At 42.0% G+C, this 23,269-nt stretch overlaps 1 protein-coding gene across 4 annotated transcripts in view; it reads right to left on the bottom strand.

The window, feature by feature from the left end:
• LOC102197420 (CASK interacting protein 2) overlaps positions 1–23,269 on the bottom strand; it is a 52,479-nt gene that overhangs the window by 5,192 nt on the left and 24,018 nt on the right. For 2 of the 4 annotated variants that reach the window (XM_005721931.1, XM_005721934.1), the window contains 17 exons: positions 20,183–20,280; positions 18,833–18,978; positions 17,981–18,076; positions 15,543–15,676; positions 11,935–12,043; positions 11,596–11,704; positions 11,383–11,477; positions 9,928–10,045; positions 7,731–7,859; positions 7,384–7,470; positions 6,467–6,594; positions 6,210–6,285; positions 3,602–3,675; positions 3,404–3,514; positions 2,902–3,003; positions 2,665–2,803; positions 205–2,460 (listed from right to left, as the gene is read on the bottom strand). In XM_005721931.1, the coding sequence (XP_005721988.1) occupies positions 205–2,460; positions 2,665–2,803; positions 2,902–3,003; positions 3,404–3,514; positions 3,602–3,675; positions 6,210–6,285; positions 6,467–6,594; positions 7,384–7,470; positions 7,731–7,859; positions 9,928–10,045; positions 11,383–11,477; positions 11,596–11,704; positions 11,935–12,043; positions 15,543–15,676; positions 17,981–18,076; positions 18,833–18,978; positions 20,183–20,280 (4,007 nt within the window). The remainder of the gene's footprint in view (positions 1–204; positions 2,461–2,664; positions 2,804–2,901; positions 3,004–3,403; positions 3,515–3,601; positions 3,676–6,209; positions 6,286–6,466; positions 6,595–7,383; positions 7,471–7,730; positions 7,860–9,927; positions 10,046–11,382; positions 11,478–11,595; positions 11,705–11,934; positions 12,044–15,542; positions 15,677–17,980; positions 18,077–18,832; positions 18,979–20,182; positions 20,281–23,269) is intronic. The other 2 variants (XM_005721932.1, XM_005721933.1) reach the window with 2 other exon arrangements.

Below are 23,269 nucleotides of genomic sequence, written 5' to 3'. Positions count from 1 at the left end.
TTGGTGTAGGGACTGGATTATGTTTACACCCGGCCATTTTTATAGCAACTTTAAAAGCTTTAACAATAAAACCGTCATGCCAAAATTAATCTGAAAGAGTGGATTTGAAAATGTGCTTACTCAACATGTGGCTAAAACAAAAGCCAAGCTTAAAAGAAGCCAACTGATGGCCCTGTTGGTATTATATCTTCTTTTCATTGTTACCTGCTGTTGCTGCATAGGTGTTCTGAGGGAGTCTTGACACAGCGACGGCTTTCTGTGGACTCCCAGGTTCGGACGTGAAGGTCTGTCTGTGTTTCACAGGTTTTGGACTGGACATACAAGTCTGAATGTACATGTTGCTTTTCAGCTTTGGGGAGACTGTGTGAATCTGTACGCTCGTGAGGTTAGGGATGGCTGTTTGTCCACTTGGTTGCAATGGCGAAACAGTTTTTTGAGGAGTTGTTGGTTCGCTGTTGGGGGTTTGTTTGAGGGGACTGGGAGGTTTTGAGGACACTGGAGGCTTTGGGCCTTTTCCCATTGATCCTATCCTCTGGAAAACATTGTGTGGCCTCTGAGCTTCATCGTCACTCAGTGTACTGATGTCATTTTGCATGTGGAGGCTGTTGGGTTCTGGGTGCTTGTTGTTTCTGTGTGGGGTGCTAACCTCTTCAGGAGTGGACGCGTCTTTGTCTTTGGGTTTGTGCCGTCTTTTCACCGTGTCAGACTCCTTTAGATTGAACTCTGGGAGTTCAAGGCTGTTTGGGGTCTGCACCGCCTCTGAAGGAGTTTTAACTTCAGCACCCGGCTGACTAACGACTGCTATCCTGGGTCGCTGTTTGATAGTCAGGTTGCCTTCTTCAGCAAACGGTAGATGGTCCTTGGACCTGTGCTTGGGAGATGCAGCAGCACTCTTTGATATGTGTTCAGTTTTCTTTGCTTTCACTTCCTCACCAGAGTCTCTCTCTGTACTTCTACCTCTTTGTCTATTGAAGTCTCCTTCTGTCCTTTCACTTCCTACCCTCCTAAGGCCCCCGAGACCCAAGGCTGGGACAGGTTTGGAGTGCTGAGTGATGGTGTGAGAAGGAAATCCACGTGGGATCGGTGAGGAAACAGGGCTGAATGCAGGTGAAACAGGGAGGTGGGCTGGTGGTATATCTATTCTTCTAGATGGGCTACTGCTGCTGCTGCCTTCAAGCCTGGCTGCGATACTCCTCACACTGCCTGCACTCTCCATCTCTACCCCTCCCTTCACCTCTGGCTCCACTCCTTGTCGGTTTCCTGGTTGACACACACGGGTGTCGTTTACCGAGCTCATCCTCTTAGGTGGGGGTGGAGGCGGACCTTTGCGTCGAGAGCGCACAGCAAAGGAGTGGCTACGGTTGATGTGACGTTGGGCCCCTAGAGGACTTGCATGGCCACGTCCCGGCCTGCGTGACATGGTGGCATAAGATGGCATGACCGCAGAGGAAGCAGAGGTACAAGGGGAAGTGGGATTGTCGTCTTCATCTGGCTCACCATCTGACAGAGCATAGCGATTCAGGCTTTGCGAGCGCTTCTTTTGTGGGCCTTTTTGAGTTTCATTGGCTGGGCCCTGTACAAGTAAGGGCCCCAGCAGCGGGACAGCCCCAGGCAGTGGCTTGGAAAGTAGTCGTGGAGCCCCACTGACTACTTCTGCTTGAGCTTGGATATAACTGAAAGCCTTCTGTGTCGGGGAAGCTTGCGGGGATGGTGAAGATGGGGAGGAGGGTGGGTGTTGTTGAGGCTGATAAGGGCGGTTAGGAGACTGGAAGTGTTTGGCTTTAGGTGGGACAGCTGGGTAGGCAAAGCGGGGCATCTTGCTGGGGGTCAGTGGAGGTGTGAGAGGGGAGAAGGGGATTTTATTTGGGATAGCAGATTGACTCTGATGCACCCATGACTCACTGGGTCTCTGTCTACTTCTGCCTCCAGGACTGCTTCTTCCACTCTTCACCTCCTCCCCTGCACCACTACTTAAACTCTCCTCAGACCGGCTCGATGTCCTGGCTGAAGACAGTACGGCCTGCTGATCCTGACAATGAGCCAAATTTACATTTCCAGAGTTCCCAGATTTCCCTGAGCCCCGCGAACGCATGCCAATGCTCTCTTGACTGACTGACATGGCAGTCCCACCTGCAGCAGAGGACACACCTTTAATGCTGAACATCTCAGCGGGACCTCCACCCGCCTTTCCCATCATTGCACTCTGTAGCTCCACGCTTAGCTCGCTGTCCTGGAAGGAAAGGAGGGCTCTGGGAGTACGAGGGGAGGAGCAACAGTCATTGGATGGAGTGTCAGCGTGTGCCTGAGCATTGTGTGTCGGCGCGTGTTCGATAACCACCAGCTCGAGAGCAGCAGGCAGCTTTCGTCTGAGAGTTTCGCCTCCGGTTCTGTCGGCATGGTTACGAGAGCGATGCAGGTCACACAGTCTCTTCACTGCTAACATTAGTTTCTTCTGATGACCTGAAACACACAGATTTATTTATTTATTACAGAGCTCAAAAAGATTTAATAAAAGTGATCAAACATTCCCCTTCTGTGCTTTGACAATGTCACAAGCAGTCACAGCACACAAAAGATTCAGTTTCAAAGCCTATGAGGCAGAGTACACCCCGGACCAGTCACCGATCAGAGAAGTTATTATAGAAAATTATAGAAATTCCTCACCCAGTTTAGTAATGCCTATCTCCTGCAGGTCCTCCCAGGTGATGTCCTTGACAATGGCAATGGAGTCATAGCCATTGTCACACAATCTTTTCTGGTACTGAGGCAATCCAATCACACTCAGCCATTCCCCCAGGTCCGACTGAACACGACAACACAGACAAACTTTACAATGGCTGCAAGAGAGCCAGCTGTTTACATGATGTATATGGCAAATAAGAGGGAGGACTGATTTCTCACAGGAATGTAATCTGGGAGCCACTCAGGAATGCTCAGCTTGCTAATCTCCATCGATATCTTCTTCCTGTGGCCTGGTTTGGTCACTCCGATAGCTGTAAGATCCTGAAGAATATCCACACAAATAATGAGTGAATCATTAACATCACCAACAAATGAAAGAATCAACAACAAATCAATTAAATAACTGTACTTTAGCCAAGAGAAATCATTTTTTCATCTGTAAAAAAAGAGTGTAAAAAAAAAGAGTGCTTTAGTTACAGTCATGTCAAGTTTTCAATGGACTTCTTAAACATTTTTTTTTAAACATACATATCAGGCTCAGAGGGTTTCAGGCTGAAATGGAACCAATTCATTTTCATATCACTTCACAAAACAGTCATCCCAAGGTTTTATGTAAAAAAAGAAGAAGCAAAAAACAAACACATCTTTAAAGTACAAAGAACAAAGAAAAGTCTAACGGCATAGAGCTAAAAATGCTGAAAATTGTAACATATATACACACCTCGGGGGTCATTCTGCTGATGGTGGGTACATCGTATCCTGCACTGATGAAGCTGGACGTGTACTGCTCGAGCTGGAACCCACACAGCCACTGGTAGATAGCTTCTGAATCCTAACGACAGAGAGGAGATTCATTTCCAAAACCTCTGTGTGTAGGAAACATTTACGCAAACTTGCACAACTCTAAAACTCAGCTCACCTTGCCTTCCAAAAGCTGTTCAGGCCTCACAAAGCCTTTCTGAGGAGTGCCGTTAACCTGTTGGCGGGAACCACCTAAAAAACACACACAATTAATCCTGTGGGATGTGTTTCGCGATGAGTGCGTGGAGGAAGACAGACACTGGAGGAAAAACAAGACGAACCCAAAAAAAGACAGCCATGTTTTCAAAGCAACAAGATTCTGCTTTGTGACAGCAAGAGATCAATCCGGTCTGCATTAGTTGAGTCATGTTAAATCGTTCTTTTCCAAGCAGCTGTGTGACTGAGTGGGGCTGTCACGTCTCTCCGGGTGAGTGAAGCTGTGCCATCTACCAGATCTCACACACCCCTCACTCATCTTATTTACAGTCATTATATACTCAGATCTCAGAGGAACGATACTTTGTTGCCAACTGCTCCAATTTCACTTCTCTTCTTGCCCAAGGCTGAGTCTTTTTTTTCCGCTCTTCTAGTCCTTTCTCACAACAACATTTGATCTTTTCAGTTCTCAATAACTTTTATTTAAGACCTCTTACAGACACGCAGATACACCTTGTAACAGGGCAATAAGTAATATAAGACACTGCACTGTCAAGATGTTCCTGGGAGATGAGTTAACTTATTCAGCATGATAATCACCCATCAAAACAACGCAGTCGTGCTTCTTGCGACATGCTCTTTGTACAAGATGGAAAGAGATGAGGAATTTGTGACATTGTACTGTGGAAAAGTACAACTACAATTCAAATACAGTCAGTTACATTTCTAGGTTAGTGATCGCCCATCAAATCAAGAATGGTTTTAAAGGTGGAGGCAACTGACTTTTTTTTCTCTCCTCAGCTTTTCTGACTGTTTTTCACTAGTTTTGCATTTGGATAGGAATAGAGGTTGTGCAGGTAGTCCAACTCAATACATGCTGAGTTGGACCAGAAGGTTTGCTGTGTCTCCCGGCATAGTCTCAAGAGCATGGAGGAGATTACAGCAGACGGGCAGTCACTGTAGGAGAGCTAGACAGGGCTGTAGGTCCTTAACCCATAAGCAAGATTGGCATCTCCAGGCTTCCTGAAGGGCTTTCACGTGTTTTCCAGTCTTTGCACCCAACTATTTCCAACTGTTTGATTTTTTAAGCCACTTAAGTCTGACCACGACTCACTCAAGTACAGCATAAGAGGAACTCAATGATAAAATGTAAAACAGTTTTTCATCTTATTATTTATTTATCTTTTATCTGCCCACAACAGACAACAAGCAAAGAAAGAAAGGTTGAAATATTGACAATAACTACCAGTCTGTGGCAAAAACACAATTTCTTTCCCATTTCTTTCGCTGAATCTATCAAAAATGTCGAAGATAACAAAGTTTGGCAGGCATAAAATTATATTTCTGCACCAATAAGGTGATTCCCAATGAAATATTAACCAAAAATTTGGAATGCAGTGGGTCCTTTAAAACAGGATCGAACCCTTTCTCCTCTGACAAAACGTCAAACATCATGTCAAATTATAACAACGGTCTTACCCCTGAGAAAAAACGAGAGCCGGAGAGCTCCTGATGTCTCACACTTCATCCTTCCCTCCACCTATCCTTCCTGCAGGGCAGACATCAGCTCCTCTTCCCTGTCTTCTTTCCTCTTTCTCAGGCATTTAACAGATGTCTTTTGCTCCTGATGCTCCCTGTCTCCTCCCTCTTCTCCTGCACTTTAACCCCCCCTTCCGATTCACCCTGAGGTCAACGGGAATTCTCTGCTTCTTTGAGTGTTAACATTTGAAAAGCCTTATCTCAGCAGAATGAACTTAAGTTCTGAAAATACTGTAAACATGCAATCCTGCACCTGCCATTATACCTGACAGCAGAGCACATTTCTCCAGGCCTTTAGTGTTTCTTGTGAAGTAGTGATCTGGGCTTTTATGGCTTGCGTAGATGAAAGAAGATGCTGGTTTTATTGGCTTCAGTGGTGAAGTAAAGTATGGTAAGCATTTACTGTCCCCCTCCATCTCATTTCCTTTCAGACCATCAACAAAAACAGCAGAACAATGCTCTATGATCCCTGCACACAGCAGCCCCGTGGTTTCTAAAGATACAACCCTTTTATGGTTGAAAGATTCATAGGCCCGTATTAAGTAGATAAAGAAACAAAAAAACATTCTTCTGTAAAAGAAGAATCGGGTGGCTGTAGCTCAGGAGGTAGAGCCACCCCCGATCTACTGATCGGAAGGTTGGTGGTTCGATCCCTGGCTCCTCCAGTCTGCACGTCCAGTATCCTTGGGCAAGATACTAACCCCAGGTTGCTCTCTGATGCATCCATCGTGTGAATGTACCTAGAAAGTGCTCGTGAGAATGGGTGTGATTGGGTGAATGTGGCATGTTGTATACAGCGCTTTGAGTACTCCGGGAGAGTAGAAAAGCGCTATATAAGAATCAGTCCATTTACCATCTGCCATTTAAAAGGTCAGGTAAAACAACTGGACTGAAAAAGCAGCCAACCCGCAAAAGAAAAACTCTGAAAGACCTTCAGAAAGTCTGGGACCTTGGAAGAATCACAGCTAACAGAATTATTATTATTGTCAAACAGAGTCACCGAATGAAACATCTGTCATCTTCTTACTAACCTGTGGATCCATCAACCTGTGTGCTGTGGTCCACTCCTATAACGCGGTCCCTTGATTCGCCAGCAGAGGGAGCCAGCTGCACACACAAAACAAAGGCGTACTCAACGATAGAGAAAAGTACTTAAGTGCATTACTGACATCCTCCACACTTTGTTCATTTCTGTTACTATTAGTGAAACTGTCTCCTGTCGACATATGAAGCAGAGCATCTCCTTGTTTTTTAGTGTCCACCTTGGTTGTCTCTGTGCATATCTGACCTTGCCAGCGTCATTGTTGTGGCAGCAATGAATCCCATTCTGTTTGTGGCCGCTCTCTGAGCTCTGACCACTCCCTGCACTGCGGCTGCTACCAACACTGCCAGCGCTGCCGACACTGTTTCTGTCACCTGAGAAGAGCAAAGAAAGCAAAACAGAGAGAGATGACAGACTGACAGGAGACCTGTGGAGTGTCTGAGTTAGGAGACAATTGTAGCCGGCAGTTTATAGGTTATATATTTAAATGTGCTGCCTACTGTACTAAAAATAAGTAAATAAATAAATACATAAAAACTATTAAGTCCTATTTATTACTGAAGGATTTATTGCCTCACCATACAGATTGAATCGATGCAAGGTGTTTGTTAGTAAGTTGTTTTATGCTAAGCAAGGCTAATCACGCTCTGCCACTAGCTCCATATTTAACAAATAGATGCTAATATCAAGCTTCTTATGTATGTAAAGAATTTTCAACGTTTATGAAATTATTAAAACATTATGTTTTAGTGGAATCGACATTCTCTCTGTTCAGGAAATAACTGAATATATATTACATAGTAGAAGAAAAACATTAATATGTTTGCGGAGATTTTCAGAGAATAAGAGGAAGCTCCAACATGCTTAAAAGAAGAAGAACTTAAAAAGAGACCTTCATGCTGCTCCCTCATAGTAATGTCCTGCTGCAAGAGAACTGGTTATGGTTGCTGGATTGTTAGATGTGTATAAAGCAGAGGGGTGGGATTTGAAGGGTTAGCATGGTAAGGTCAAAACTCTGGTATATAAAAGGATAAAACAGGAATAAGCTTCTTTAAAAAGACCCAGTCTATCAAAAATGTGGTGACTTGACTGGTCTACAGGTTCACCGGCGATTGGGGTTTCGGTGGGTGAGGTATTAGGGGTTTAGGACCACACACTCTTACCAGTGGGAGAGCTCCTGAGGACCCAGATTTCCTGAGTGGGGCTAGCAGAACTAGCTGGGGTTGAGAGCTGACTGCCCAATGGAGCACCTAATAAACACACACACTTTAGACAAACGTTCACGGTACACTCTGCCTACTGCAGAACCGGAGCTGGGACTGGATCTATCAAGCTGACACAGCATCAGGGAAAGTTTTTTCATCAAGAAAAAACTGGGATTGGGGTGCTGTTTGGGAGCATATGGACAGAAACATTCCTGTCCAACAATCCTTGCCTTGCCTGGGATAACGTGAATCCACCGCAGGTGGTAAAACAGGGAAAAGGTTGGTGAGTGCATCTGTGTGTGTACCTGCAGGGTCATAGCCAAGGATGTATAAGTCATCAGTCTGAGGGGCAGGGCCGTGACTCGAAGGAGGAGCTCCGGACACAAAGTGTTGTCGTTTGCAAGGCATTGAAGCTTGGCGGAAGAGCGTGCCTCCTACGGCCAGGGAGACAGGTTTGGTTTGAGGTGGACATGCATGAGTGAGGGAAAGCAGATAATGCACATGCGTGTTCGGTGGCAGTTTGAAATGCATGCACAGGCATCGAAAGCTCTTTAACCATGCACTGAAGAGCTATGAATATCATCAACTTTAGCATTTGTCTCCGCCATGTATTCTTTTTCATTGAGTACATGGAACAACAACTAAAAACAGACAGACTGACTGTAAATCCCCTCTACAGTTACATAACAGGCTGCTGAATGGAAGTTTAAGATCACCAAAGACACTGAGAAGGCTTACTGTTCCTTAGTGTGGTATTGGTCTCTGTTTGCTGACATCACTGACATTATCACAGAGCTCAGACACACTATTGCACATGTGCACACAACCTGCTGAGTTTGCCTCATAAGCAAAGAGCCCATCACCAACTTTGAGGCGAACTCTCTTCTTTCGTCTCTTTCCTCAAGCATGAGCAGTCTCACACACACACGCCCACACACACAGAATACCCCGATGTAGGCTGTGAAGGCTTTAACACTGAGCTGACACTTTGCAATCTGGCCATAGTAATCCTATTAATGTGTTTCTCTGTGAGACTGTCGTGTGTGTGTGTGTGTGTGGACTGGCTTGTTGAAGACACAGAAGTGTGCACTCATGTCTGGAGCTGTTTTTGGAGCCCTGACTGTGCTGGTCTCTCTGTGCTAGAAAGTCAGGGGTTTTACAGCTGCAAACAAGTGAGGAGCTCATATTCACAGGGATTAAATTTGTTGATTTACAAGCATGCTGAATTCTCCAGCGGCCATGTCTGCAAACATGATAGATCCTGCTCGTGTACAAGTGTGGCGATATTTTGGTAGCCCAGATATATAAGAGTCGTCATGGGTCAAATTGGGTGTTATCAACACCAAAATACAGTTGTCTGAATTCATGTCCACTATAAATGTGTTTGCCCAGGCTGGTGGTACTTCAGGACTACAAAAATAAACAAGTAAACAAATAAATAAATATCGTTAGCTTCATAGCATAAGTGCCTAAGTCATTTTTTGGTCAAATTGAGATTTTTGCCTAACTTTACTCCCCTACCACTGCTGCATCATCCTGTCCGTCTGCCTATGTCATCACAAAAAAATGACTTAGGCACTTATGCTATGAAGCTAACGATATGAAACTTGACAGATATTTTCATGTCTCAGATAATTATATGAATATGAGATCTGGCACGTCCTCTTATTTCTCAGCAGTATTTCTGATGTTTTAGTTCACTGGGGTTTTTTTGTTTTGTTTTTTTAACATTTTGTAAAACTATTGGGAATTTCTATTGAAATGACACAAATTAAATGAAAAAGTTAGGCTTGGTATTTCATGTGAAATTGTACAGTGCACATGTAGACTGTTCAAAAAAATTAAAGGAATACTCTGAAAACACATCAGCTCTCAACAGTGAAAGAAAATCATGCTGTATGTCTACACTGATATGAAATGGGTAATGTGTTAGCAATTAAGGGATGGCACATAGTTTGATGGAAATGTTCTTGTTAAAAGGGAGGTTTTCCTTTCCACTGTCGCCAAACAGGCGCTGTATAAATAAAACTAAATTGAACTGAATTGAAATTGAATTCAAATAAAAATGATTATCCAGATGTTGTTAAGCATCCATTTAAGCACATAGGATAGCTTAGTGTTCTAGAGGATCTCCTCCCAGATGTGGACCAAAGCATCACTGAGCTCCTGGGCCATCTGAGGTGCAACCTGGCGGCGTTGGATGGATTGAAAATAATATCCCAGCAAAGAGACACAGCAAACCTTGTGGTAATGGCATGTATTGAGTTGGACTGGACTGGATACAGGTTGCCATGTACACAAAATTCAAAGTATGCAACTGTAAACTGAAGATGCAAACCAAGGTGCCGTCCTCTCTGTTCACCGTCTTGCTAACTGGATAACTCTACAACTACTGAGAGGAGCACAACTATAATACTTGCATAAATATTCTGGAGTGTATTAATGTTAATTATTATTAAGGTAACTGATGTTTATGCAGGTGTGAATAAGCTATTTATTTACCTGCTCTTTTGCTGAGGACCTCCACCACTGAAGGGGGGAAAAAGCCCACCCGGTCTGTCCCCCGCTGGGTGTCATGGATGTGACCTTTCCACCGGCCGTCTGAGTGCTGCTCCAGGACCTGTCAGCAAGAAGCCAAATCAAAATCAAATCAAATCACTTTTATTGTCACATCACATGTGCAGGTACATTGGTAACAACAGAGTTGTGCAAAATACAATAATGTAAACAAGCAAAATACAAGAATGGCTACATCTGAAACTAATAAATATATGTACAATATATAATAGTATGTGCATTTCTGGATGTGTATAGTAAATATTTTTCTACATGTGTGTGTGTGTGTACACATATTTTACAAATTAAATAGAGTAAACAATAAATAGAATATATAAAATAAATAAAATTAAATATTTATTTTATATATTCTATTTATTGTTTACTCTATTTAATTTGTAAAATGAGAACACTTCATTACAAATGGCATTAGTCTTGGTATAATTCACAGTCCCAGCAATTGATACAGTTATATGAACACTATGGGCGTTGATTAAAACAAATAAATGCTATGTGTTAGCAAAAATACAATAGCTTTAAGCATGCATGTTGTGTGCGACACCCACAGGCATGCACTTAAGTCCATAATGAGTGGGCCAGTAGGCTGGAAATACACTATCTATTCATTGTGAGTATTAGCAAAGCGCCTCGAGAGAAGAAAAACAAACACCTCTGCTTTCTGGCAGAGTAAGAGACAACAGCATACAAGTTCAAACACAACTCTCAGATGTCACTATGACTCACATAAATATATCAAAATACACAGCAGAGAGCACATAAAGACATGAACACACGAATTAGAGCAAACTGTGATAATGATGCTGATAATGAGAGACACAGCAGCAGCAAGTTTGTGCCTGTTCCTCTGCTGTGGTCTCCTGCTTTGGAGTACATGAAATTACCCTGAACCATACCACACAAATCCTAACAACAAGGCTTCACTATAACTTCACCTAACAACTTCATCTCATTTTCTCATCTCAATCAAGCCGATTCCGATGTTTGTGTTGGCTCTTCTTTGTAAGAATTATATATGTCAGCATATACAAACAAAAAAACACTTTTCTTGAAATTTTTAGAATAAAATGATTAAACTTCTCTTCTTTAAACAATTTGCTAAATCTTACCAAACAGAAACTGCTGCTACTGATTGATAAAAACAAATGTCGGCTACATTTTTGTTCAGTAGGTTTTTAAATTCATTAAATAAGGAACTCTTCTCCTTTCATAATTTTCCCAGGCAATGAATAATAATGACTGTTTTAAATGTGATATTAGGGATTTTCAAATTCATTTCATTTGATTACATTTTTCTATAAACAAGGACAATGAAAATAATGAACAAAAACAATATGACAACCATAAAACAACATTTTGAGACTTTTACACACAAAACAGTACCATGATCAGATCTCCCGCCCGCAGGTTAAGTGCAGTGGGATCATGGAGATTCCAGTAGTCCTTCACTGCTCTAACTTGAAGGGAGCTTGATGCTTCTGCAAAAAAAAAGAAGGAAGAAAGAAAAAGACACCTGATCACATTTCTAAACCAGAGAAGCCAAATTACCCAAATGTATCAGTGCAACATCAAGACACCGTTTCATGAGCTACCGACCTCTCAGCAGCTGTTTGATTTCCCTGCTGGCTGTGGAAGTGGTGAACTGATTGACAATGTCCAAAGCCGTCTGGTTGTAGGTGTTGCGCATGTTCACGTTGATGCCCGCCTAGACACACACACACATACAGATCGTAAAACGGCTACGTGGGAGTCGGACTTTTAAAAACAAACCCTCCCTTAAATTCCAATCTGCTTTATTAAAGAATAATACTGAGCAGGTGGAAACATAGTGTGATGTTTCCGTGAAGAGTCTTTATGTTGACACTTGTTGTAAAAAAGCAGCCTTCCACATGGCTCATAAGGCTAACAGATACAATGTTTCTCTTCTTTCCTTACGTCAAGGAGCAGCCGTACTACATCCGTTTTGCCATAGAGGGCAGCCTCGTGCAAAGACGTCCCCGCTTTGGTGGCTCTGTTAATGTCAATGCCAGCTTTGAGGAGCAACCTAGGAAGTCCAATCAGAAACACCGTGTTAGTGTGCAGGTGTGTGCAGACATCTGCAGCAATTTATGAAGTCATATAGTCACAGTCAGCAATTGCAAATTTAATTGGGTTGACGTCTGGACTTTAACTGGGTCATGGCAAAACCTCGATTCTTTTTTGTTTCTGTTTTTGTTTTCAGCTGTTCTGTGTGCTTAGGCCACACATCTTACTCCACCTACAGCATCTCAATTGGTTTGAGGTCTGAACTTTGACTCTAGAAAAATTTGGTATACAGAAGGCATGGGTTGGCATGACAACCCTTCCATACGAGTCCTTCTTGTTCAGTTTAACTGTACTATCAGGAACTTTAATATTTAGCATGCTAACTGAGGCCGGTAGTGTCTAAGAGTACATCTTTTGCAGTTTCTCTGACCATTGGGGAACCTTAGGGTAAATTTGCTCCCTCTCCTGGGAAGACTGTGGTATTTTTTTTGGTGACACCTCCTGATGATCAATTAAACAAGTGCATTTGAGTAGCAGCACCTGGCTGCTACTTATTCTCTTATCCTCACCATTACTGCTTAGCTTTTTGCAAGACTGAACACAGTCCTTTAAACTCAAAAAAGTTGCAACTTATGAGCAAAAAATGTTTGTAATTATTCTATCAAAAGTAGACATTTTTGGAATATGGAATAAAGGTGCAGCAACAAAATTATTTTATTTTTGATCTTTTTTTTAATCACATACTTTAAGAACATTCATGAAATGTTTTAATGAATAGAACCTTAAATAATTATCTAACAGCTTATTAAAAATAATTTAAAACATTTCCTTGTGAGTGTAGAGTTTTTAAACCAAATGCTGCAGATAGTACTGACAGGAGAAATACCAAGTTGTAATTTGTGAGGATAAAAGGTTCCTATTGTAATCTTCTTGCACCACTTTTAACCTTGATGGTATGAAATCTTGAGAGGGCTGAATGTCTGAAAACCTTCACAGAGTTTAGACTTTTCTGTCCTCCATAGAAATGTTATTCTCAGATACTCCATTTAATTTACACTGTACATGTTCACCAAGTACAGAATGTGCCAGAGCAAAGATTCTGAACATGAGGTGTCACGATCAGAAATGATCTCTGAATGAATTGCTAAAGCGTAGTTTCTAACACAGGCAGATGTATATGGTACTAAAACAACAGAAAGTTCCCATCTTTCCAGGCACAAAGTCATATCCTGTTTGCATAAAGCTCCTCCAGTTATTGCAAAAAGGGAGAAGTTACAAATACATTTGCAGCTTAGGTATGGCAGTCTTTGAAGTGCCATAAATCCCTTAGTATCATATTCCAAATTCTGCTGTGTAAATTCTGAATAAACTTATGTGGTTGTCAGTGAAGTGTAGGAGTGTGTGTGTGTGTGTGTTATTTTTCAGTTCATGTTTGTGTTGAGCATAGGCTTCTCTGCTACCAAGGATATCGCAGTATGACATTTTTGTATCATGCACAAACTTCCACCAGTATTATCACGGGCGGTATGATGTTGTACGGACTTATTACTAAGTATTCACTTTCAACTCCAGGAGAGGGGGAGATGGATGGTGTTGCATGAGATATTTAATAATTTAGACGGGATGGGAATAGTTGGCAGCATGTCTAAAACAGCGGGATGGGATTACATGGCAAAGACATTTTTAGGCTGAAACAGGCTGAAAGTACAAAGTCGATTGGGATTAAACCTCATAGTACAATGTTTTCTTTTTGGTGCTGGACAGATTGTTACAAAGTTACAGAATTAATTCAAATGGTAACAGTTCTTGTTCAGTCTTGACACATGCTCGAACATCCACGTAAAGAAATCCCAGAAAGTTGATTCTGTTCATTTGGACATAGCGCTTTCAGTGGGAGAAGCGTTTTGTGACTCATCTGAGCCAGCACCATTGCTTAACAACGGGCCGTGAGGTCAGTTTCATGATTGTTAATATCCAAAATGTCATGACCACTGATCACTGGCTATGAGTACCATTCACAGAGAGGATATGACTGCAATAACAGCATTTTAAGCGATAAGAGGGTTGCTTCCCTACCCTTCAGGTCAGAGAATGTCAGCGCAACTCCACTGGGAGACTTTACCGCTCACGTGGAGGCCAGTGAAATCTGGAGGGGCGTGACTGGCAGGACTGGTCAGTCTAATCTGAACTCAAGTGGTGTTCTGTTATTGGACTTCTGTGTTAAGTTTACCCATTACAGTTTGCCTACAATAAACACCATGTTAAAGCAGCAGCATTTATAAGGTGAAGGTCATCTTGCATCCTTTTTTTTTAATGATGCCAGCAGCAGCAGAATTATAGTACAATAGTAGTGACAGTAGTTTTATTATTTCCTTTAGGGGACCTCCCCAAGGGATTAATAAAGTTCTATTCTTTTGCACAGCATAAGTGCAAAAGTAGTTTAGGCAGTTTTTGATTATCCAAAGTGAGGTCTTGGGGCAGTAGCAGAAGCGGGGGAAGACTTCCCTCAACCCAGCCAGCTCCTCCAGTTTATCTGGGGAAATGTCGGTGCATTCTCAAGCCAGCTGAGAGATATAATCTCTCCAGCGTGTGCTAGGTCTGCCCCGCGTCCTCCTTCCAGTAGGACAATCCTGGCTGGAACACCTTACCCAGGAGGCAAACAGCTGCCTCCTTCAATGTGGAGGAGTAGCAGGTCTACTCTGAGCCCTTCCTGATGACTGATTGGCTCACCCTGTGTTGAGGAAGAGTCCATCCACCCTTCGGAAAAAGTATTTCTGCCACTTGTATCTGCAGTCTTATTCTTGGCCTTTTAAAGAACTAACAATAAAGGAGTTAACAAAAAAAAGAGACAGAGATCAACACATTTATGGCCTTTCTCTACAATGATGCTCCAGCAGAAAACTGCTCCATCAGAATTGGGCATCAATTAAAATGTGAAACAATTAGATTAAATGACTAGTGTGCCTGGTACTGACTAGTGACAATATTGACAATTAGTCATCTAGTCGCCTAATAAAATATTTTCTACTTGGGCTCAAGCTTTTAAACCAGCTGTGTAGCTGCATCGGTAATTCCCATCCCCTGTTTGCACTTCCTGTCATGTGGAGTGCAGCTAGTTGTTGTTCTAGTGACATTCGTTGGAATGATTCAGGGCGCGAATCTCCTGTAGCGTACTTAATGGTGTGTTTTTGCCTGCAGTGGGCCTGCTTTCTATTTCCCATGACTGTAAATACTAGTTCTTTAACTAGTGGGCATAAGTATCAGTTCAACAACAACTTTGTAGCTAAACTATTCGTGCATACTATACGTATTTTATATTCCTTTGAAAATTAAGAGTTCATTTTTTCAATTTTAAGGTCTGAACTACAACAGTGTGCAAATGCTGGCTGTGAACGCAGATGCTCAGACTGTCAATCAAAGGAAAAGCAATGCCTGGATATTGAATCCAGAATCCACTGTGTTACATGATACTGTATCATAATGTTTAACATTTAATGCCACTCTGAGCTGCTGTTTACTTGATGATGTCTTTGTGTCCATTCCTGGCTGCTAGGTGGAGTGGGGTGGTGGAGGGAGAGTCCAGGCTGCCGTTTCCTCTTTCTCCTTCTAACAGGGCTGCAACCATATTACTGCTCAGCAGTAACTGAGTCACCTAACAAAAAAATTGAGATGAAATGGCAGAATCAGGACAGGAATTACAGCCTTAGTAACACACACACACATATATATATATATATGTATATATGCTAAAAATATATATTGACGTATTAGAGTGTAAATGGTGACTTATATATAGGGTTAAACGAGCACAGAGGCTTATCCACTACTCAGCAGTCGTCTAAAGATACCACAGCCTCTGCATACACCCACAAATACTGTGTGACAAAAAACAGCCCAAAGCTTACGATTTTCTTTCATAGCCAAACTGCAAACTCAGAGCAGACGAGCGAACGTTTAACAAGCATGGGAAGTGTGCGTCTGTCTAATTCTTAATAACAGAGCCAGCTATACATCTCACAGCTGGGCTTATCCACTGATGTGGCAGAGGCACTGCAATATGCAATCTCTTCACAAAGTCTAAAAGGAGCTACTGAAGCCTCTTCTGCTTTCACAAAAAGGAGCTCGATTTAGCTCAGCCTTGTTGTCTCAGCAAAGGTTTGTGTTTGCCTTAGGCCATTCACATTAAAATAAAAAAAAAGCATGAAAAACACGTGTTCTCATATGCAAACAACTGGATTGCACATATGAAGAAAACCTATATACATCTCACTAAAGGGCTAACTTTAGTACTCTTTTTGTTTAAAAAATAACCCCGGGGTTCCTGTGACCTTTGTAAAACATCAATAAATAAACTGTTTCCATCAAGTTTCTTCCACTTATCCAATTCAGGGTTGCAGAGGGGGTGGGGCCTATACTAGGCGTCATAATGTGAGAGGCGGGGTACAACTCGAGCACCTTCTAGCCTGTCACTATAACACAGAGACCACCATTCAGCTGATTCATTCGAAACCAGGACCTTCTTGCTGTGAGGCGACACTGCTGACCATCGCACCGCTGTTCCACCCTCATTCAGTTAGATTAAACTCAATTAAAAGGTCAACATTAAAAGAAATTACATATATTATTTGGACTATGATGGTACACGACATTAAAGTGAAACTAACTGAACTGGAACTAAACAGACTCTTGGAGCTGAAGGCTGTTCATGGTTACTGAACATTACTCCCGCTGCCTCTCTCGTTGTCTCTCCTATTTGTACTTTCATTTTTTCTCTTTACATCAGTTAACAGGTAGTGTAACGTAAGTGCTTGGGCCTCTACTGTGAAGTTGCTAATGGAGCAGTCATAGACTGCATATGAAAGATGGGCTTAACTTATGGCTCAGAAAACTGGGGCATTTCAAACTTCAGTTCCTTCTAACAGCCACTAAGGGTCATCTGTAGGTTTCATGAATAACTTCAGGTGCATGGAGCTTCTCACCACCTTCGATCTTTCGAATGAGTTTAAGGTCTCGAGGTCTTACTAAATGAAACATGTCCACATTATGGTCCACATTAGAGCGCAGAGAAGTGCACAAAAAGCATAGACATGTCTACTTTGTAAATAATAGTTCAATACCATATAAACAGGCAACAGACCTCGATTTTAACGTCAGATCTACCGGCACTGTGGTTTTAATAAGCTAGCGTGCTGGGGAGAAAGCGATCGGTGAAGTCACAGTGTCTACATCCATCTGTCACCTGAGCAAGTGACATTACTGTAATAACTATGGATATAGAAAATGACCCACATTATATAGAAAATAACCCACATCATGGGGCGATCGTGGCTCAAGAGTTGGGAGTTCGCCTTGTAATCGGAAGGTTGCCGGTTCGAGCCCCGGCTTGGACAGTCTCGGTCTTTGAGACACTTCACCCGTTGCCTACTGGTGGTGGTCAGAGGGCCCGGTGGCGCCAGTATCCGGCAGCCTCGCCTCTGTCAGTGCGCCCCAGGGTGGCTGTGGCTACAATGTAGCTGCCATCACCAGTGTGTGAATGGGTGGATGACTGGATGTGTAAAGTGCTTTCGGGTTCTTAGGGACTAATAAAGCGCTATACATTGATTTTTAACTTTTTTTTGCCAGCTGTAAAAACGACTGAACATTTAACAACTACAGTATTTCTCTTAAAAAACGTTCATTTTCAAACTTTGAGACTTTTTCAGGCTTTTTTTGACCTGCAGCAACCCTGTGCTGAGTACATATCATGATCTCAGAAATTATTTTATTACTTAAAATAAAGTAATGGATAATTTTCATTTTGAGCAGATGTGTGAACTTTTCATGTGATGTCATAATCAGTTTTAATCCAGGGAATATTTTGGTTTATAAGCAAATACCTGCAGAAAAAACAACCTCATTCTTATTTTGGAAAAGAAGACATCAAAGATATGGAACTTCCACAAAAATCTTTTCATACCTTCAGTCTGCCAAACTCACAGGCCAAATCTAGTGGTGTCTTCTTAGCCTTGTTCATGAAGCAGGGATTAGACTGATGCTGCAGCAACATCTCAGACTGAGAGCCAAGAAGAGGGAGAGAATGTAAAATTAGTGCAATCAACTAATATATTACGCACTCGTGGCCCAACTCGTGGCTCAAGAGTTGGGTGTTTGTCTTGTAATCGGAAGGTTGCCGGTTTGAGCCCCGGCTCGGACAGTCTCGGTTGTTGTGTCTTTGGGCGAGACACTTCACCTACTGGTAATGGACAGAGGGGCCGATGGCGCGATATGGCAGCCTCGCTTCTGTCAGTCTGCCCCAGGGCAGCTGTGGCTACAACTGTAGCCTCCACCAGTGTGTGAATGTGAGAGTGAATGAATAGTGGTATTGTAAAGCGCTTTGAGGGTCCCGAAAAGCGCTATATAAATGCAGTCCATTATTATTTTTACTTGCTTTCACATGTCAGTCTTCCCAACATGTTCATTAATGTGTGTGTGTGTGTGTGTGTGTTTGTCTGAACGAACATAAAACAGGTCGGGTGCAGCCTCGGTGTTCTCAAGAGGTCAGGCATGGGTAGGGGTTGTATGACGTAACAAGTTCTGTATGTGCACGGTATACGCAACTGTCATTTCAAACATTCCAGCAAGCACGTAGAAAGGAATATTCGTCGTTACTGCCTGCAGGCTCTTTAATGGTATGCATTAATGGTATTACTGCTATTGTTGCTGGACAATACCAGCTGAGGCACAAAGGGGATCGATTTCAGTGAAATGGGAGGACAGGTAAAACCTTGGAACTTTGCCTTTAGCCTCTGGTGTTTGTCTGCTTACTCACCACCTCATAGTGTCCGTACTGTGCAGAGAGATGCAACGGTATCTGTCCATCATTGGAAGGGGAGTTGACTGCAGCGCCGGCTCTCAGCAACAATAGAACAGAGTCAGCTTTACCCTGCCACGCTGCGTAGTGGAGGGGACGCATGCCTAAATGTGGAAATGAGAAAGGTAAGAAGAGGTTAGGAGGTAAGAATAAAAAAGCAATCGTTTTAAAATGTTATTAGATACAGGGACTGCTACTTAGGCATGACCTCTTAAAATGAAAAATTATTTTATTTCATAATAACTATCAGTAATACACATATACTAAGGCTGTCACTGTTATTTTTGTAGGCTCGCGCACCACCTCCCTCCACTTGAATTATCATCCAGATCATTATGCAATCATATCTTTTGACAAACTAAGGCATACATTTAATTGGAATATGCTTTTTATTGTAACTGTTCCTCACAAACACTTATTGAAATAATGATGATGATAAGAAAGTGGATTTACATTCTGTTTACTGGAGGAGTCGACATTAGAGGTTAAACACATGGAAAGAAGATCTGAAAAGTGAATTCTCAGCTAAAGGTTGGAAATTAGTCAGTGCTGCAGTTCATACTCAGATGTGGTTAATGTGTTAAAGTTAACTTCTAATGACAATATAACAGTAGTAAGTGTACAGAGGCTGGAGCAACAGTTTTTGTTTCACAGTACAGAAAGACTAAAGCTTTTTCATATTTGAGAAGATATTTTCATGTCCCATAAGATCCAGCACTATCTGTAATTAATGATTTGGTAGTATTATGCCATGTTGAATAAGGAGAGCAGTTTTATTGTTTGTTTGTCTTTCACTTCCTGTTGTTTTCTGGTTAGGTGAATTTGTTTGATTTTGTTTGTTTGTCTGATTAGGATATAGAGCTATTCTGTTTCCATGCACTGGCTGTCAATAATGCTTAAAAAAATCAGCAAATTCTATGTCCATAGGGAGCCCAAAGGAGGGTTGACGCCCCCTGCTGAGGCCAGTGGATACAACAAAACTGAAAAGCTGGCAGGACATGCTTCAAGAGCTCTACACACCTCTGGTTTCAGGAGCCAAGCTGCCAAATTCAACTGTATGTGTTCCACTTGGAGTCTGAGGATATCTACATTAGCACTGCAGCCACTTCAAAGTGAATCATATTTATTCATATGGGTCAAATTTATTTTCAGCTGAGAGTGTCAGAAAACTTGTGAAGAGGTTTCATGCTCAATTTAACCTCAACTGACTTCTTCATCATGAACATTTGGGATTTTTTTCCCCCCTAAATTGTGGGTTTGCGTGGTGACACTGGGTTAACCGGCAAAGCTGTTCTGCCATCATGATACCGTTTATGTCCTTGATATCCACCGTGGCCTGGGCCTCCAGCAGCAGAGACAGCAGCTCGATGGTTCCCGTTAGAGCTGCATGATGCAGGGCTGAGAAGCTGCGAGAGGAGATAAAGGAAAAACACGGAGACAAGACAGATCAAGAGTAGGGACAGGTGAGGGCATGAGAGAGTTAGAAATCATCCTGTTGCCTTTACAGTGAGACCTTTTGCAAAAAAAACAGTAAACTGATGTGTATGTGTGTGGTCACATCAAACCTGATCTAATTCTGATAAAGTGGGTGTGACGGTTTATGTGTGTGTATAATTTGAAAATGTGTGAGTGTGTTTGTTCATCACAGCTTCAGAGATAAAATCTAAGTGTTTGTCTCTGGGTGTCTGTCAGGTCACGATATAGATGACTAAGGGAGAAATTAAAGACATAAATTCTTTGGTGATGAGTTTTGCTTTTTCTGGGGGGACAGAAACACAGTGAACACTCCACAGTTGAAGCTGTGACACACTCGTCTGACATGGGGATTAAATATCTGCTTCATTCATGCTTTCAGGTGATTTGTCACAGCCTGATGGAGTCATTGCGAGACAAAACGTACGTAGTCACAACAGATAATTTTTTACCGATACCTCACATTAAGCAACAGGTTCATGCAGATCTGACACACAGCTTCCTGGCACACAAAGTGACCCACAGACTTTCATGTCAAAAGGTTGAACTTTACATCATTAAAAGGCAGAAAATGTCCAGGTTTCAAAACGTTCAGTTCAGAACAAATAGATGACCTATGTCCCATCTTCTATCCAAGATGTGTATTTAGAAACATCGATGTAAACTATTATTATAAACTATAATATATACATTCCTTTGATCCAGAGTTATTAGGTACAGTTAGCTTTAAAGAGGCCAGGTACACCAAAAAAAGAAAACAAGACGAAACTTGAGTTGTAAGGTCTTTTAGAGTTTAGACCAGACCCGAAGCTCCGACTGTATCTGCAGACTGTGAGATGGCGTATCTTATCACTCACATTATTCAGATGTCTCCTCAGCACACATATACAACCATTTATTCTTTCACATTCCTGTCTACTCATCTTGAGTCATCAGTTACGGTGACTTTCTACAAACACGTCTGAAAATGTCCTCCTGGGATAATTTTGACTTGGTGACAGCAGACGATTTGTTCACCTTCTGCACTCGTCTTGTCGCAGTCGTGCATGTTTGATTTCAGCACCCCTATTGTATGTCGCCTCCCACACACTGCACTGACCTTGCATGTAGACACACGCAGCGGGTCTAAGTCAACACAGAATCACATCACACGTAGACTGAGACTCAAACTGCAGTCTGGAAAGGGAGATTCTTTGCGTGTTTTAAGGCCTACTGAAATAAAACTACAAAAGTACATCTGAAACAGTAAACGTCTTATATAAAATGTGCATTCTTGAAGCATATCTACACAGGATGAACAGAAGAGCCAAACTGAATCAAAAGCGGTTACTTTATACCAAAAAATCTAAATAATAAAAGAGTACAATACTGACTCACAGCTGCCCTAATGGGAGCAGTTTATTTGTCTGCAAATGTATTCAAACAAGACTAAAACATACTGTATGTAACCAACCAACACTGGCTGATCACAGAAGTATGACCAGGCAACACGTGGACACAGTGGAGCACGGACATCATTTCATATTTTCATATTCTTTTTGCTTAAAGATGACATAAAAATAGGCCTTAAAAATATCTACACAGTGCAGTCAGGACAGTGGTGCAACAATGGCACCGCGTCTTCCAGCTCCATGAAAGCCAATTCTGAATGCTACATCATAAGAAGTTAGGCTAATGTTGGCACCATTGTCCTATCTATACTATTTGGAACACGGCTCATCAACTAGCAAAGATGCTTTATTTCTCTGCCTTCATAACTTCCTGCTGCCTCAGCCACACTAAAGGAAAAAAAGCTGGTAACCATCATGGGACCATGAAAAGTGATTGCATTTAAGTTTGGCTGTCTGGGATCACCTGTAACTAGTTACAACGATTAACTGGTCAGAGAGCATGCAGCACCCTCAACCCCTGGGACAGCAGTTTAGGTCACAAGGTGACTGCAAAGGTAACCTGTCTCCAAACTATCTGGGTTGGACAGCTTGCCAACACACTGCGATCAGTCACTGTGCCAAGGAGCAACTCGTCTGCTCCATCATTTATTTCTCCAAGTCGAGACACAATGAGTTACTAATGTTTGTGGCATTCAATTTTGTATAAATTACACTAAGTTTAACACAGAAAAGCACTCAGAAAACCTTATTGTGCATCTCATATGTGAGTAGATGCCGCTAAGTGTTTGTTAAAATTCAAGGGGAGATCAAATGTATCAAAACAAATGCATAATCCGCTGGATGGCTCAAATCTGTAAGTGCATTGCCAAAAGTTTTGGTTCTGTCTCTTACTCTTTACTCAACTCTCAATTCTCACTCAGAGTGTTTTGAGCCGAACTCCACATATTCCTTCTCTGTAATAATACTTAAAATGAAGATAAGATTTTTCATTGAAACAGAGCAGAACTGAGCTAAACAGAGCAAGTTGAAGAAGAGAGGAGGCAAATCCCAAAACACACACACACAATGATATAGTACACCTTGTTTTCCTTTCTTTTCCAGTGTTTTAGCCTTTTAGTTTCATTTATACACAGAGATCAGCACACAATGAAAGCACCTTTGTGTGTCTTTTCTCAGCAGTGCACACACACAAAGCAACATTCACATTTCTTTCCCTTCCCTTCCTCAATAGGTGCTAGTGCATAACAAATATCTCTTGCTGGAATAATGTCTGAATGTTAAATTAAAGATTAGCCAAATCAATATGGGCAATATTCCCTGTCCTATTCTTTCCTGTTCAGACACTCAACAGTAAATGCAACAAGACAAACGGTTTAATATATAGAATCATCCCTATAGTACTGTTTAGTGAGTTGTGCCACTTAACTTCAATAATTAACACCGACAGGTGTCCAACTTGGTAGATGACACAGGACGCAAACTAACATGTCACCCTATGTACTCTATATGTCCCTCTATAACATGTCACTCT

The sequence above is a fragment of the Pundamilia nyererei genome, unplaced genomic scaffold (assembly GCF_000239375.1).
Source record: "Pundamilia nyererei isolate P.nyererei 1_Seehausen unplaced genomic scaffold, PunNye1.0 scaffold00005, whole genome shotgun sequence".
NCBI lineage: Eukaryota > Metazoa > Chordata > Actinopteri > Cichliformes > Cichlidae > Pundamilia > Pundamilia nyererei.
The sequence above is the reverse complement of the archived record's forward strand: the minus strand, read 5'-3'. Positions and strand labels throughout refer to the sequence as shown.